The sequence below is a fragment of the Carcharodon carcharias genome, chromosome 16 (genome assembly GCF_017639515.1).
Source record: "Carcharodon carcharias isolate sCarCar2 chromosome 16, sCarCar2.pri, whole genome shotgun sequence".
Taxonomy (NCBI): Eukaryota; Metazoa; Chordata; class Chondrichthyes; order Lamniformes; family Lamnidae; genus Carcharodon; species Carcharodon carcharias.
In genome coordinates this window covers 81,127,408-81,142,275 of record NC_054482.1, presented here as the reverse complement: position 1 = coordinate 81,142,275, position 14,868 = coordinate 81,127,408, and the positions used below count along the sequence as shown (strand labels likewise).

General features: G+C 42.3%; 1 protein-coding gene across 8 annotated transcripts in view; it reads left to right on the top strand.

Annotated features, from left to right (window-relative positions):
* Positions 1–14,868, top strand: part of tesk2 (testis associated actin remodelling kinase 2) — a 124,388-nt gene that overhangs the window by 52,924 nt on the left and 56,596 nt on the right. For all 8 annotated transcript variants that reach the window (XM_041208083.1, XM_041208085.1, XM_041208082.1 and 5 more), the window contains one exon: positions 3,125–3,173. In XM_041208083.1, the coding sequence (XP_041064017.1) occupies positions 3,125–3,173 (49 nt within the window). The remainder of the gene's footprint in view (positions 1–3,124; positions 3,174–14,868) is intronic.

Genomic DNA, 14,868 nt, shown 5'->3' with positions numbered 1-14,868 from the left:
GAGAGTTACAAAGATTCATGACCCTCTGAGGGAAAAAAATTATCTCTGCCTTGAACAGTTATAGATTCTCCCACAAGAGGAAACATCTTTTCCACATCCACTCTGTCAAGACCCCTCAGGATCTTATGTTTCTTACTCTTCTACACTCCAGCAGATACAAGCCTGTCCAACCCTTCCTCGTAAGACAAAATGCCCATTCCTGGTATTAGCCTAGTAATAGACTAATTCCGAACTGCTTCCAATGCATTTACATCCTTCCTTAAATAAGGAGACCAATTCCCCTTGCAATCAACAATAACATTCTATTAGCTTTCCTAATGACTTGCTGTACCTGCATACTAACATTTTGTGATTCATTCCCTACGACACCCAGATCCCTCTGCATCTCAGCTCTGTAGTCTCTTACCATTTAAATAATGTGCTTTTTGAATTTTTTTTCTGCAAAAATGCACAATTTCACATTTTCCCATATTATACCCCATTTGCCAGATATCTCCCTTCACACCCCCACAATTAGCAGCTGCTGCGCAAAGGGAAAGAGTCTCATCCTGGGGCCTATAGAGCATTAACTCCCCATACCATTTGGCTGGGATTTCTCAGCCTCCTTGGCTCTGCCAGCTGCTATCTTGCCCTGTGCAGACTGCCAATGTAGCAGATCCCAGAATTTGAACATCCTTCCCTCAATGTATAAGGACTCCTGGATGGCAATGAACTGGGAAGATCAAACAAACAGAAAATGAACTGAAATCCCATGTTGGCAGCGCTCCAGAATTAGGCACTGTGTGAGATCAAAAGAAGAAGGAACATGGTAGGAAATGCAGCCAATCCTAGGATATTTGGCTTATGTGGTTTACTGTCATTTCAAAATCCATTTTGAAAATAAGGACACCTGCCAATGAAGGACATCTGATGCAAGATTCTTGGGTGCCCCTAATTTATATGTTTCATAGTGTTTGGGGGCCTCAATAGGTGTCATTTTTTTATTACAGATGTCAATATTTTGGGAGTGTCAGTTTATACAACTTTCAATGTATATATTGTGCAATGTGCATCCTACTTTTGTAGGCCCTGAATTTCTTCCAACACATAATAAATGATGCAGAACTAGCCGGGGAACAAAAAAAAAACACTGACTCAACAGCCTAGGACAAATGTTGTAATTTGTAGTACAGTGTAATGTGATTTTACCAGGGCCAATTGGCAATTGTCCTGGGTTGGATTTGGATAATTTTCCTTTGTGCACTAAACTCTTGAGAATCTTACTATTCATTTTGACTGCCTGTGTTCCAAACTATTATCCAATCACAATGCATACCAACTAAAATATCTGCTAGGGTGTTATTTGATAGCTGCATTAATTGTACAATTGTATTGGACTGATGGTTTCTGCTTTTGTAGGGCTGTATTGAATCTCCAGATGTTTGACATTGCTTTGTTTGAGAAGAGTACTTCCCATACTGTATGTGATAGCTCTTATTGATCCAAATTTGATGTATTTAAGTTCAACTGATGAGAAGTTGAAAAAAGAATTGGAGATTCTGAATTATTATCTTTAACAGGTTACATTTTATGCTTGAGAGTGACAATATAATGTAATAAAATAATATTATGGGCCATAACATCCGATCTCCCCAGTGTCATATTGGGGTTACCCCAGAGATGTTCTGGGGAATCCCCCTCAGAAGTTCTCAGATGAGGTTTACATGGCAATTGCCCGGAAGTGCAAATTTTTTTTGGGCAATAGCCCTGCACTGGCAGCCATCCAAAACTGCAGTTTAAATCGCAAATTCAGATGGTCCTGACTGAGCCAATAGTTATCCAGAAAAAGTTAGAAGGATTAAAACCACTTCTAACTTGTGGGTAGCTATTGTACAGACCCAGACCAGAACCACCTCTCCCCCATCACCACCACCTCCCATCCGACTGACCTCTAATTGTATTTTGTCTTCTGAACTTAGCATTGCTTGTTTTGAGGCTAACTGGAGTGATTTGTGTTTACCAATTATCTTTTAGTTTTTGTGATGTCAGGAGGATTGAGAATATTTTCATTTCCACCTGGAATCTCTCATGTGATTTGATGGTAAACAAGATTAAATTTTCCTGTAAAAGTTTAGATTGGTCCTACATCTCTCAGTTGGTGTTCAACTTCAGTTCTGTTTAAATTGTACCTGTTTAATTTTTATCCAGGCTGGATTCCTTTCTTTTGGTATTGTTCTTTATTTCTTATTTGCGACCTTGCTTCACTCATTTCTGAAATGATTGTAATTACTGGTAACTAGGCCTCTGTACCTCAATGTTCCATGTTAATTCAAAGTGTTCTAACTAAATGTTGATGTCAAGGCATCATTAATTCTTTGCTGCTTGTGGAACACTAGGGCAATGTTACCTGGAGCCTCATCTTTCCTGTGCATAAATTTAAATGCAGAGCTATCTATCACTTGTAAACAAACTAATCACATTTTTAGTATGTCAAAACTAGTATTTTTTCCTGTAACTGCACTTGTTTAAAATAACCTTCTCAAAGGACCAGAACAATCAAGGTAATACACAATATAAATTAGCAGCAATTCCTATGGCAGAGTGTTTGTATCACGGTACAGTTTCTACTCAGTACATTTTTATGGAATCTTATGGGTTCATTGTTGAATCACTTGAATACTGATCATACCATGACTTTAGAGTTCAAAATATTTGTTACGGAACTAGTCATCTATGTAATAGTGAATTAAATGATATGCTGATTTGGAGTAACTTTGTTACACGCCTACAGAATATATTAAGTTGATTTTTTCATTGAATTTCGTCACTGTGATGATATAACATGATGGGCAGACTTATGGTACATTACTAACAAATTCAACAGCACCCAAAGATGATGCTTACTCCCAGTGATTTGCTTTTGTTATTGCTCTCTTTAGCACCATAGGGAGTTTTTCTATGTTTAAGGCGCTTTATAGTACAAGTTATTGTTTACCCATGCCTTTAAATTTTACGGCTACTCTCTAAATAAGACTAATAAATTCACTCGATGTAACCTTTGCAAGGCTTTTATTCATATAGTGGCCCTTTCTTGTGGTGTAGTTCAAATATAGCAAGTTATTTGTGATTCATTTTTGTTTTGCAGATTTATGGGTGTTTGTGTTCACGAAGGCCAACTGCATGCATTAACTGAGGTAAGTTTTTGAGCTTCATAGTAATGCTAATATGTTAGTAATATTATGGGATACAGTAGTGTAATTGTTAGATTACTGGTCTGGTAATCCAGAGTCCTGCAATAATAATTTGGAGGATGTGGGTGATAGCCCACCAGTGCAGTTTCAGAATTTTAATTTAGTTTAAAACTAAGTTTAAATAAAGCTGAAAGTAAGAAGCTGGTATCAGTAAAAGTAGCCGTGAAGTTATTGGATTGCTGTGAAAACCTATCTGTTTTACTAATATCCTTTAGGAAAGGAAACCTGTTGCCTTTACCCAGTCTAGCCTATGTGATTTCAGTCCCAAACCAAGGTTATTGACTCATAACTTCTCCCTTGAGTGACCAAGCAAGCCATCAAAGGGCAGTTAGGTATAGGTAATAAATACTGAATTGACAATCTTTCTTTAGCAGTGTATAGCAATTAGGGAATTTCAACCTTTTCTGCAACTCAACTTTGAATACTTAATGCAGACACTGTTTGTCAACATGGACCTTTTCTATTACTCCTAACACTCATCCCTCATCTTAATCAGCATGAAAATTGCCCAATATCTTTGAAATAATTCTATATTTGATCCCCAAAATAAACAGTACCTAACTACGTTGCTATGAGGTTGGCATGGAGTCCAAGTATTTTGAAAATTGTTTACACAACCATCCAGGTCTTGGATGTTGCATTACAGCCATATTATACACCCATCTTTGGTAGTTGCTACTAAAAGCTGCTATTATACTGCGTGCTTTGAAGTGTGGTTGCAATTGGCTTGGGTAAAATGGACATCTAAAGTTTTAGACAAAATAGTGGTAAGAATCATGGGAATAACAATCCATTGTTTTTCAATGTTGCTCAACACCACCTCTATACTGCATGAGCAATCCTCGATTGCTATTGGTGAATAATCATTATGGACTCTCCAATGCCTCCGTACGTTCTTTTAACTTGCTTTGGTGTCTGGAGGTGAATAGTCTCTATATGATCTCTTTCACCCTTACATTTCTCCCGTTTTTAATACACCTATTTTAATTGTGGCATATAGACACTCATCACTATTGGACTGTCTACTCGAGCAGCCATTTTGTTTCTCTTGATAGAAAATTATTTTGACTTTTGAATCAGTTTTAGTTAGAATTGTTCACCAGAGCTTCACAAATGCAGAGAATACTAATTATTCAGCATTGTGTTCAATTTTACCTGTATGATATGCTTGCAGCAATATCACTTTTAGCATTAGAAGTTGACACCTGCAAGAGAGAATTTTCTACAAATTGTAGACTGATCTTGCTTCCAGGCCAAATGGTGAAAGCGTGGGAAAATACTGTACCCAAGCTAAATGGATACCGCTAAACTACTAGGGTCTTAGAGCTTTCTGTGCTAGGATAAAGATGGGGTATAGTCTAAAAAGATAAAAACAAAAAGCTGCGGATGCTGGAAATCCAAAACAAAAATAGAATTACCTGGAAAAACTCAGCAGGTCTAGCAGCATCGGCGGAGGAGAAAAGAGTTGACGTTTCGAGTCCTCATGACCCTTCAACAGAACTGAGTGAATCTTAGGATAAGGGTGAAATATAAGCTGGTTTAAGGTGGGGGTGGGGTAGGGGGGCAGGGGGAGAGAAGTGGGGGCGGGGTGGTGTGGTTGTAGGGACAAGCAAGCAGTGATAGGAGCAGATAATCAAAAGATGTCACAGACAAAAGAACAAAAGAACACAGAGGCATTGCAGGTGGTGACATTATCTAAATGAATGTGCTAATTAAGAATGGATGGTAGGGCACTCAATGTACAGCTCTAGTGTGGGTGGGGAGGAAAGGCTAGCAGGGCATAAAAGATTTAAAAATAATGGAAATAGGTGGGAAAAGAAAAATCTATATAAATTATTGGAAAAAACAAAAGGGAGGGGTAAGAAACAGAAAGGGGGTGGGGATGGAGGAGGGAGTTCAAGATCTAAAGTTGTTGAATTCAATATTCAGTCCGGAAGGCTGTAAAGTGCCTAGTCGGAAGATGAGGTGTTGTTCCTCCAGTTTGTGTTGGGCTTCACTGGAACAATGCAGCAAGCCAAGGACAGACATGTGGGCAAGAGAGCAGGGTGGAGTGTTAAGATGGCGAGTGACAGGGAGGTTTGGGTCATTCTTGCGGACAGACCGCAGGTGTTCTGCAAAGCGGTCGCCCAGTTTACGTTTGGTCTCTCCAATGTAGAGGAGACCGCATTGGGAGCAACGAATGCAGTAGACTAAGTTGGGGGAAATGCAAGTGAAATGCTGCTTCACTTGAAAGGAGTGTTTGGGCCCTTGGATGGTGAGGAGAGAGGAAGTGAAGGGGTAGGTGTTGCATCTTTTGCGTGGGCATGGGGAGGTGCCATAAGTGGGGGGTTGAGGAGTAGGGGTGATGGAGGAGTGGCCCAGGGTGTCCCGGAGGGAACGATCCCTATGGAATGCTGCCAGGGGTGGTGAAGGGAAGGTGTGTTTGGTGGTGGCATCATGCTGGAGTTGGCGGAAATGGCGGAGGATGATCCTTTGAATGCGGAGGTTGGTGGGGTGATAAGTGAGGACAAGGGGGACCCTATCATGTTTCTGGGAGGGAGGAGAAGGCATGAGGGCGGATGTGCGGGTGAAGGACTGGACACGGTTGAGGGCCCTGTCAACGACTGTGGGTGGAAAACCTTGGTTAAGGAAGAAGGAGGACATGTCAGAGGAACTGTTTTTGGAGGTGGCATCATCAGAACAGATGCGATGGAGGCAAAGGAACTGAGAGAATGGAATGGAGTCCTTACAGGAAGCGGGGTGTGAGGAGCTGTAGTCGAGGTAGCTGTGGCAGTCAGTAAGCTTGTAATTGATATTGGTGGACAGTCTATCACCAGAGATTGAGACAGAGAGGTCAAGGAAGGGAAGGGAAATGTCAGAGATGGACCATGTGAAAATGATGGAGGGGTGGAGATTGGAAGCAAAATTAAAAAATTTTTCCAAGTCCCGACGAGAGCATGAAGCAGCACCGAAGTAAACATCAATGTATCGGAGAAAGAGTTGTGGAAGGGGGCCAGAGTAGGACTGGAACAAGGAATGTTCCACGTACCCCATAAAGAGACAGGCATAGCTGGGGCCCATGCGGGTACCCATAGCCACACCTTTTATTTGGAGGAAGTGAAAGGAGTTGAAGGAGAAATTGTTCAGTGTGAGAATTAGTTCAGCCAGACGGAGGAGAGTAGTGGTGGATGGGGATTGTTCGGGCCTCTGTTTGAGGAAGAAGCTAAGGGCTCTCAGACCATCCTGGTGGGGGATGGAGGTGTTAGAGGGATTGGACATCCATGGTGACGAGGAAGTGGTTGGGGCCAGGGAACTGGAAATTGTTGATGTGCCATAAGGTGTCAGAGGAATCACAGATGTAGGTGGGAAGGGACTGGACAAGGGGAGGGAAAAGGGAGTCAAGATAACGAGAAGTGAGTTCCTTGGGGCAGGAGTAAGCTGACACGATCGGTCTACCGGGACAGTTCTGTTTGTGGATTTTGGGTAGGAGGAAGAAGCGGGCTGTCCGAGGTTGGGCGACTATCAGGTTGGAAGCTGTGGGAGGAAGATCTCCAGAGGAGATGAGGTCAGTGACAGTCCTGGAAACAATGGCTTGATGTTCAGTGGTGGGGTCATGGTCCAGGGAGAGGTAGGAGGAAGTGTCTGCGAGTTGACGCTCAGCCTCCGTGAGGTAGAGGTCAGTGCGCCAGACAACAACAGCACTACCCTTGTCAGCGGGTTTGATGACAATGTTGGGGTTGGACCTGAGAGAACGGAGTGCAGTAAGTTCAGAGAGAGACAGATTAGAATTCAGCCTGGCACAGAGGCATTGAAGAGGCAATTTAAGTTTAGTAGCAAAAGATCATATACAACGCAGTGATTGTTTGCACCTGCTACTTTACCTGGCTGAGGATTTTTGAGTCTTCATGCACACCATGCACCAAGATATTGAAGATGTCATTTTTCAGTGTCATTTTTAAGTCCTTTTCTTCTGTTCCCACCTTGAGATGGGTCATGAAAACTACATTTAGTCCCCTTCCCTCTATGCTCTACCCCATTTGAGATCGGGTGATTCAGTATGGACCAGGAATTGCATTCTCATCTTTTCCTGGTCTGCATATTACATTAGTACATTGCACGGCATATCTCACCCGCTGAACAAATTGACCTTTTATTTTCTGCAATATTTTTCCTGCTGTTTCCTATTTAAGAACTGTGGGACTTCAGTATCATCACTCGCCTATAATTCTTGAAAATGAAACGTGTCTGGTGCCTGGGTGGTTTAAGTGAGTGAGTGCTGAAGTAGTCTTGGAACAGAGGAGCAAAAATAGCTAATGAATATTCAAGGTTGTTCATAGCGCCTACTGTAATAAAAATAACGGCTTCACCACTATGGGTTTCATTCCCTTTAAGAAATAGTACTGGAAAATGCTCTTGCTATATGACTGAGCACGGTCATTTGGGTAAGAGGCTGAAATACACTTTTTTCAGTGGGAGGGGGTTCATATAATAAAAATCAGTGAAGCTTATTTTGTTGATATAAAGTAATTCCAATATTCCAGCAGTGACTGTTGCAAAAGTTTTTTATTGGCTCTTAGAGTTTTTCTGATGTTTCTGCTTTGGTTAGGTCACAGCTACAGTATTGTCTCCACTTCTTCTGATCTCAGGATGTGAGAATACTTGAGAGGGTGCAGAGGACATTTGCCAGAATGGTTCCAGGGATGAGGGAAATTTAGCTAGGTTGGAGAAAATTAGTTTTTTTCTTCTTAAACAAAGAAGATTGAGGGGGTATTTGATAGAGGTGTACAAGATTATGATGGTTTAGTTCGGGTAGACAAAGAAAAGCTGTTCCTTTAGCTGATGGTACAAAGACTATTAGACACAGTTTTAAGGTTTTAAGCATAAGATACAGGGGGAATGTGAGGAAGAACTTTTTTTTACACAGTGAGTGGTAATGACCTGGAACTCGCTACCTGCGAGGTTGGTGGAAGTGGAGATGATCCACAATTTCGAAAAGAAATTGTTTGGCACTTGAGGGGAAGCAAACTTGCAGGGATACGGGGTAGAGTAGGGAAATTGGGCTAACTGGATTGCTGTACGGAGAACCAGCAGGGACTCAATGGGTGGAATGGCCTCCTGCATGTTATGACTATATGACTCGATGAAGTCAATGTATTCAGTTTCCCTTTTCAGGCAATGGCATTATCCAACATTGTATCTCGTATGTAAAATGTTAATTCTCCAGCTAATGAACTAAAGACAAAAAAGCAGCTGATTAATTAGCAATTGTACCAGTCATCTGTAGATTGGATTTGATTTTGACAGGTGGTGTGCCTGGAACAGCTCATTTTGCTTGATGGCTCATTATCTCATTATGTTTTAATTTCATAATTAGCTGTTCCATTCTTTTTGAGTTAACATATCAATTTGTGTGTTGGGAATTTCTTTTAGATAAGTATCATTTCATTCTTGCAATAAACCAGTTGGCTGTCTGGATTCTTTAATTTACTGGTACAGTGTAGGATTAAATGATGGTTAGATTACACGACTTTGATTCTACGGCAACCAAGCCAACAGAACATTGAACTATGTAGCCCAAAGAGCAAAAAATAAGTCAGAGAAAGTAGTTATTAAACATGACCAGACCTTCCCTTGAATGCTGTGCCATTGAGAAACAAGGGAGGTATCCAGGTGCTAGAAAACAGTTTAGGGAAAAGCCATGAGACTATTGCTAGGGTCTGCATCAATCGGGAAAGACTGGAGAAAACTTGGGCTCTTCAGCTTTGTAGGGAGGCATTGGGGAAGTTATTTATTTTTTTGCTCTCTGATTTGGGGTATACAAAGCTATATTATCAAGGTATATTTAAGTGAAAGGATAAGATAAACCTGGAGATTTACTTTAAATTGTGGGAGTAGGAAAGGAGCTTCAAATTAATAAAATTTAGGACTGATGTCAGGAAATAGCTCTTCACACACAGGCCAATGGGATGTAAGGGCAGCTGGTGAGGCCAGCATTTAAAGCCTATTCCTAATTGTCCTTGAAAGGTGATGGTGAGCTGTCGTCTTGAACCACTGCCGTCCATGTGGTGTAGGCACACCCACAGTGCTGTTAGGAAGGGAGGATTTTGACCCAGCTACAGTGATAGAATTGTAATATAGTTTCAAGCCAGTATGTTGTTTGGCTTGGAGGGGATCTTGCAGGTGGTGATGTTCCCATGTGTCTGCTGCTCTTGTCCTTCTAGGTGGTAGAGGTCATGGGTTTGGAATATGCTATCAAAGAAGGGTTAGCAGATTGCTGCAGTGCATCTTGTAGATGGTACACATTGCTTTCACTGTGCACTGTGGTGGATGGGGTGCTGATCAAGTGGTCTGCTTTGTCCTGAATGCTGTCAAGCTTCTAGCGTGTTGTTGGAGCTACGCTCATCCAGGCAAATGGGGAGTGTTTCATCATAGTCCTAACTTGTGCCATGTAGATGGCGGACAGGCTTTGGGGTGTCAGGAGGTGAGTTACTCGCTGCAGGTTTCCATCCCTTGACCTGCTCTTGTAGCCACAGTACTAATATGGCTTGTCCAGTTTAGTTTCTGGTCATTGGTACCCCCAGAATGTTAATGGTGGACGATTTAGTGATGGTAAAGCTGTTGAACATCAAGGGGAGATGGTTAGATTTTCTCTTTTTAGAAATAATCATTGCCCAGCACTTGTACCGTACAAATGTTTCCACAAAGATTGTGTAGTGGGTCACTGCTACCAATACTGGCATAGACAAGTCCATCAAGCCCAATCAGATATGTTCTTCAGGACTTGGTCAGATCTGTCAGTTGTGGTGCTGCTGAGCCACCTTTGGTGATGGTCATTGAAGTTCCTTCACCCAGAGTGCATTGGGTATCCTTGCTTACACCTCCCCCCCAATGCGTCTTTCAAGTGGTGCTCAACATGGATATAGATTCATAGTGTTTACAGCACAGAAGGCCATTTGGCCCATCGAGTTTGTGTGGCTTCCTGTAAAAATAGCTAGCCCCACTCTCTCGCCCTTTACCTGTAGCTGTGCCAATATTTTCTCTTAAGGTGCTTATCAAATTCCTTTTTGAAAGTCATGATTGAATCTGCCTCCACCACACACAACTCACCAAGGCTCCTTGGACATCACCTTCCAAAGCCATGATCTCTACGAACTAGAAGGACAACTGCAACAGATACATGGGAACGCCACCATCTGCAAGTCCCCTCCAAGTCACACACCATCCTGACTTGGAACTATATCGCTGTTCCTTCACTGTTGCTGGGTCAAAATTTTGGAGCTCCCTAAAACACATTAACTGCAGCGTTTTAAGAAGCCAACTCATCACCACCTCCTTGAGGGCAATTAGGGATGGGAAATAAAAGTTGGCCTAGCCAGTGACATCCACATTCCATGAACGAATTGGAAAAAACCTCTCAGGCAGTGTAGCTCCAGATCCCAATCATTTACCATGTAAAAATGTCTTTCGTCATGTTGGCCTTGGCTATCTTGCCATTCACCTTAAACCTATGTTCACTAGTTCTTGAACTTCTGCCGATGGAAACTGTTTCTCTCTGTTTGTTTAGAGCCCTCGTGATTTTGAATACCTCTATCAGATTTTCTCTCAATCTTTTTTTCCAAGGAGAATAATCCAGTATTTTCAGTCTATCCATGTAACTGATATCCCCCATCCCTGGAACCATTCTCAATTTTTTTCTACACTGACTCTAAAGTCTTTGCATCCTTCCTAAAGTACTTAGCCCAGAATTGGATATAGTGCTCAATTTGAGGTTAGACCAATGTTTTATAAAGGCTCTTTATAACTTGCTTGCTTTTGCAAGATATGCCTCAATTTATAAAGCCCAGGATTCTATGTGCCTTTTTAACCACTTTCTCAACGTGACCTGCCACCTTCAACAATTTGCACATATAGCCCAGGCTTCTCTGTTCCTGAATCCCTTTTAGAATTGTAACACTTAGTTTATATTGTCTCTCCTCATTCTTCCGACCAAAATGTATCACTCCACACTTCTCTGCATTAAATTTCATCTACCTTGTATCTGTCCGTTCCAGCAGCCTGTCCATGTTCTCTTCAAGTCTATCACGATCTTCCTTACAGTTCACAGCACTCCCAGGTTTTGTGACATCTGCAAATGTTGACGTTGTGCCTTGTACACTCTTGTCTAAGTCATAAATAAATCAAGAAAAGCAGTGGTCCTAATCCCATTGTATACCTTCTTCCAAGATGAAAAATAACTGTTCACTGCTACTCTTTACTGTCACTTAGCAACCTTGTATCCATGCTGCCACTGTCCCTTTTATTGAATAGATTTTAGCTTTGCTGGTAAGCCTATTATCACACCGCTTGGAAACCCATATGGGCCACATTGACTGCATTATCCTTATCAGCCTTCTCTGTTAACTCAAAAACCTCAGTCAGGCTGTTTGAACACTATTTGCTGATAAAAAATCTCTGCTGGCAGTCCTTAATTAATCTATACTTGGCCAAGTGACTGTGTTAATTTTGCCCCAGATTATTGTTTTGAAAACCTTTACCATCACCAGGTTTAAACTGGTGACAGAGGGTTGTAGGTGGTAATCAGCAGGAGGTTTCATTGCCCATGTTTGACTTCATGGGGTGTGGAGTCGATGTTGAGGACTCCCAGGACCACTCCCTCCTGACTACATATACCCCTGTGTCACCATCTCTGATCTTTCTGTTCAACTGGTGGGAAGGGCTACTTGGGATATTGGCTGTAAGACATGATTCTGAAAGTATAATTAAATCGGGCTGGTGCTCGAGCGGCCTCTGGGACAGCTCTCCCAATTTTGGCACAATTCCCTAGCTGTTAACTTTGGTGGTGGGGAAGCTTCTAGAAATAATTATTCAGCTGAGAATTAATAGCCATGAGGAAAAATGTAGGTTGATTCCTTAAGGGAAAACCATGTTTAACTAACTTGCTGGTGTTTTTTGAAGAGGTAACACAGAGGGTTGATGAGAGTAATGCTGTTGATGTGGTGTACATGGACTTTCTAAAGACATTCAATACAGTGCTGCTCAATTACAGAAAAGTTACAGCTCCTGCAATAAAAGGGACAGTAGCAACATGGATACAAAATTGGCTGAATAATAGGAAATAACAAGTAATGGTTAATGAATATGTATTTCTCTGGAGGAAGGTTTCAAGTGGAGTTCCCCAGGGGTCACTATTGGGACTCTTGCTTTTCCTGATAATATATTAGGGATCTAGATCTTGGTGTGCAGGGGACATTTTCAAAGTTTGCAGATGCCATGAAACTTGGAAGCATTGTGAACTGTGAGGACAGTGTAGAACTTCAAATGGATATAGACGAGTTGGTGGATTGGGAAGATAGGTGGCAGATGAAGTTCAATGCAGAGAAGTGTGAAGTAACTCATTTTGGTAGGAAAACATTGAGAGAATATAAAATAAGGGGTACAACTTTAAAGTAAAAACAAAATTGCTGGAAAAAACTCAGGTCTCTCAGCATCTGTGGAGAGAAAGATAGAGTTAACATTTTGATGGTGGTGATACTGGCTAAAGGAGGTGCTAATGGTGACATTAAGAGTAGAAAGCAGGATGAGCAAGTGACAGATGGCCCTAGTGGGGGTGGGGTGGGGAGAGGGGATAGTGTGGAAGAAAAGATCAAAATAGGCTAAAAGATGGGGATACAACAATGAATGGAAATAAATTTTAAAAATAATAATAGAAATAGATGGGGAAAAAATGTATATCTAAAAAAAAATAAATATTTGAAAAAAGGGGTGAAGATGAAGGAGAGAGTTCATGATCTGAAGTAGTTGAACTCAATGTTAAATCCGGAAGGCTGTAAAGTGCCTAATCGGAAGATGAGGTGCTGTTCCTCCAGTTTGTGTCGAGCTTCACTGGAACGTTGCAGCAGGCCAATGACGGACTTGTGGGCATGAGAGCAGGGTGGTGTGTTGAAATGGCAAGCGACTGGGAAGTCTGGGTCATGCTTGCGGACTGACTGAAGGCTTTCTGCAAAGCGGTCACCCAGTCTGCGCTTGGCCTCTCCATTGAAGAGGAGACCACATTGGGGGCAGCGAATGCAGTGGACTAAATTGAGGCAAGTGCAAGTGAAATGCTGCTTCACTTGAAAGGAGTGTTTGGGCCTTTGGCCGGTGAGGAGGCATGAAGTAAAAGGGCAGGTGTTGCACCTTCTGCGGTTGCATGGAAGGTGCTGTGGGAGGGGGTTGAGTGGACTAGGAGGAAACGGTCCTTACGTATTGCCGACAGGGGTGAAGGGAAGGTGTGTTTGGTGGTGACATCATGCTGGAGTTGGTGGAAATGGCAGAGGATGATCCTTTGAATGCGGAGACTGGTGGAGTGAAAAGTGAGGTCAAGGGGGACCCTATTATGGTTCCTGGAGGGAGATGAAGGAGCGAGGGCGGATGCGTGGGAGATGGGTTGGATACATTTGAGGGCCCTGTCAACCACCATGGGTGGGAAGCCTCGGTTAAGGAAGAAGGAAGACATGTTAGAAACACTGTTTTGGAAACTGGTATCATTGGAACAGATGCAACAGTGGCGAAGGAACTGAGAGAATGGGATGGAGTCCTTACAGGAAGCAGAGTCTGAGGAATTGTAGTCGAGGTAGCTGTAGGTACAACTTTAAAGGGTGTGCAAGAGAGAGGGACCTGGATGTATCTGTGCATAAGTCATTAAAGGTGGCAGGACAGGTGGAGAGAGCAGTTAATAAAGAACACAGTATCCTAGGCTATATTAGTAGGGACGTAGAGTACAAGAGCAAGGAGATTATCTACCATCTATGAGATGGCTTTTTGGAGCAGCTTGTGGTGGAGCCCACTAGGGAACAGGCAATTCTAGATTTAGTGATGTGTAATGAGGCAGATTTGATAAGGGAGCTTAAGGTGAAGGAACCCTTAGGAGGAAATGACCATAATATGATAGAATTTACCCTGCAATTTGAGAGGAAAAAGCTGGAATCAGATGTAATGGTATTACAGTTGAATAAAGGCAACTACAGAGGCATGAGGGAGGAGCTGGCCAGAATTGACTGGGAGATGAGATGAGCCTAGCAGGAAAGACAGTGGAACAGCAATGGCAGGAGTTTCTGGGAGTAATTTGGGAGATGCAGCAAAAATTAATCCCTAGGAAGAAGAAGCATACTAAAGGGAGGACGAGGCAACCATGGCTGACAAGGGAAGTCAAGGATAGCATAAAAGCTAAAGAGAAAGCATACAATGTGGTGAAGAGCATTGTGGGAAACCAAGGGATTGGGAAGCCTACAAAGACCAACAGAGGACAACTAAAAGAGAAATAAGGAGGGAGGAGATTAAATATGAGGGTAAACTAGCCAGTAATATAAAAGAAGATTACAAGAGTTTTTTTAGATATATAAAGGGTAAGAGAGAGGAAAAAGTGGACTTTGGGCCGCTGGAAAATGACGCTGGAGAAGTAGTAGTGGGGAGCAAAGAAATGACGGAGCAACTGAATAGTTACTTTGCATCAGTCTTCACAGTGAAAGACACGAGTGACATCCCCAAAGTTCAAGAGAGTCGGGGGGCAGAGGTGAGTATGGTGGCCATTACCAAGGAGAAGGTGCTAGGAAAACTGAAAGGTCTGAAGGTGGATAAATCACCTGGACCAGATGGATTACACCCCAGAGTTCTGAAGGAG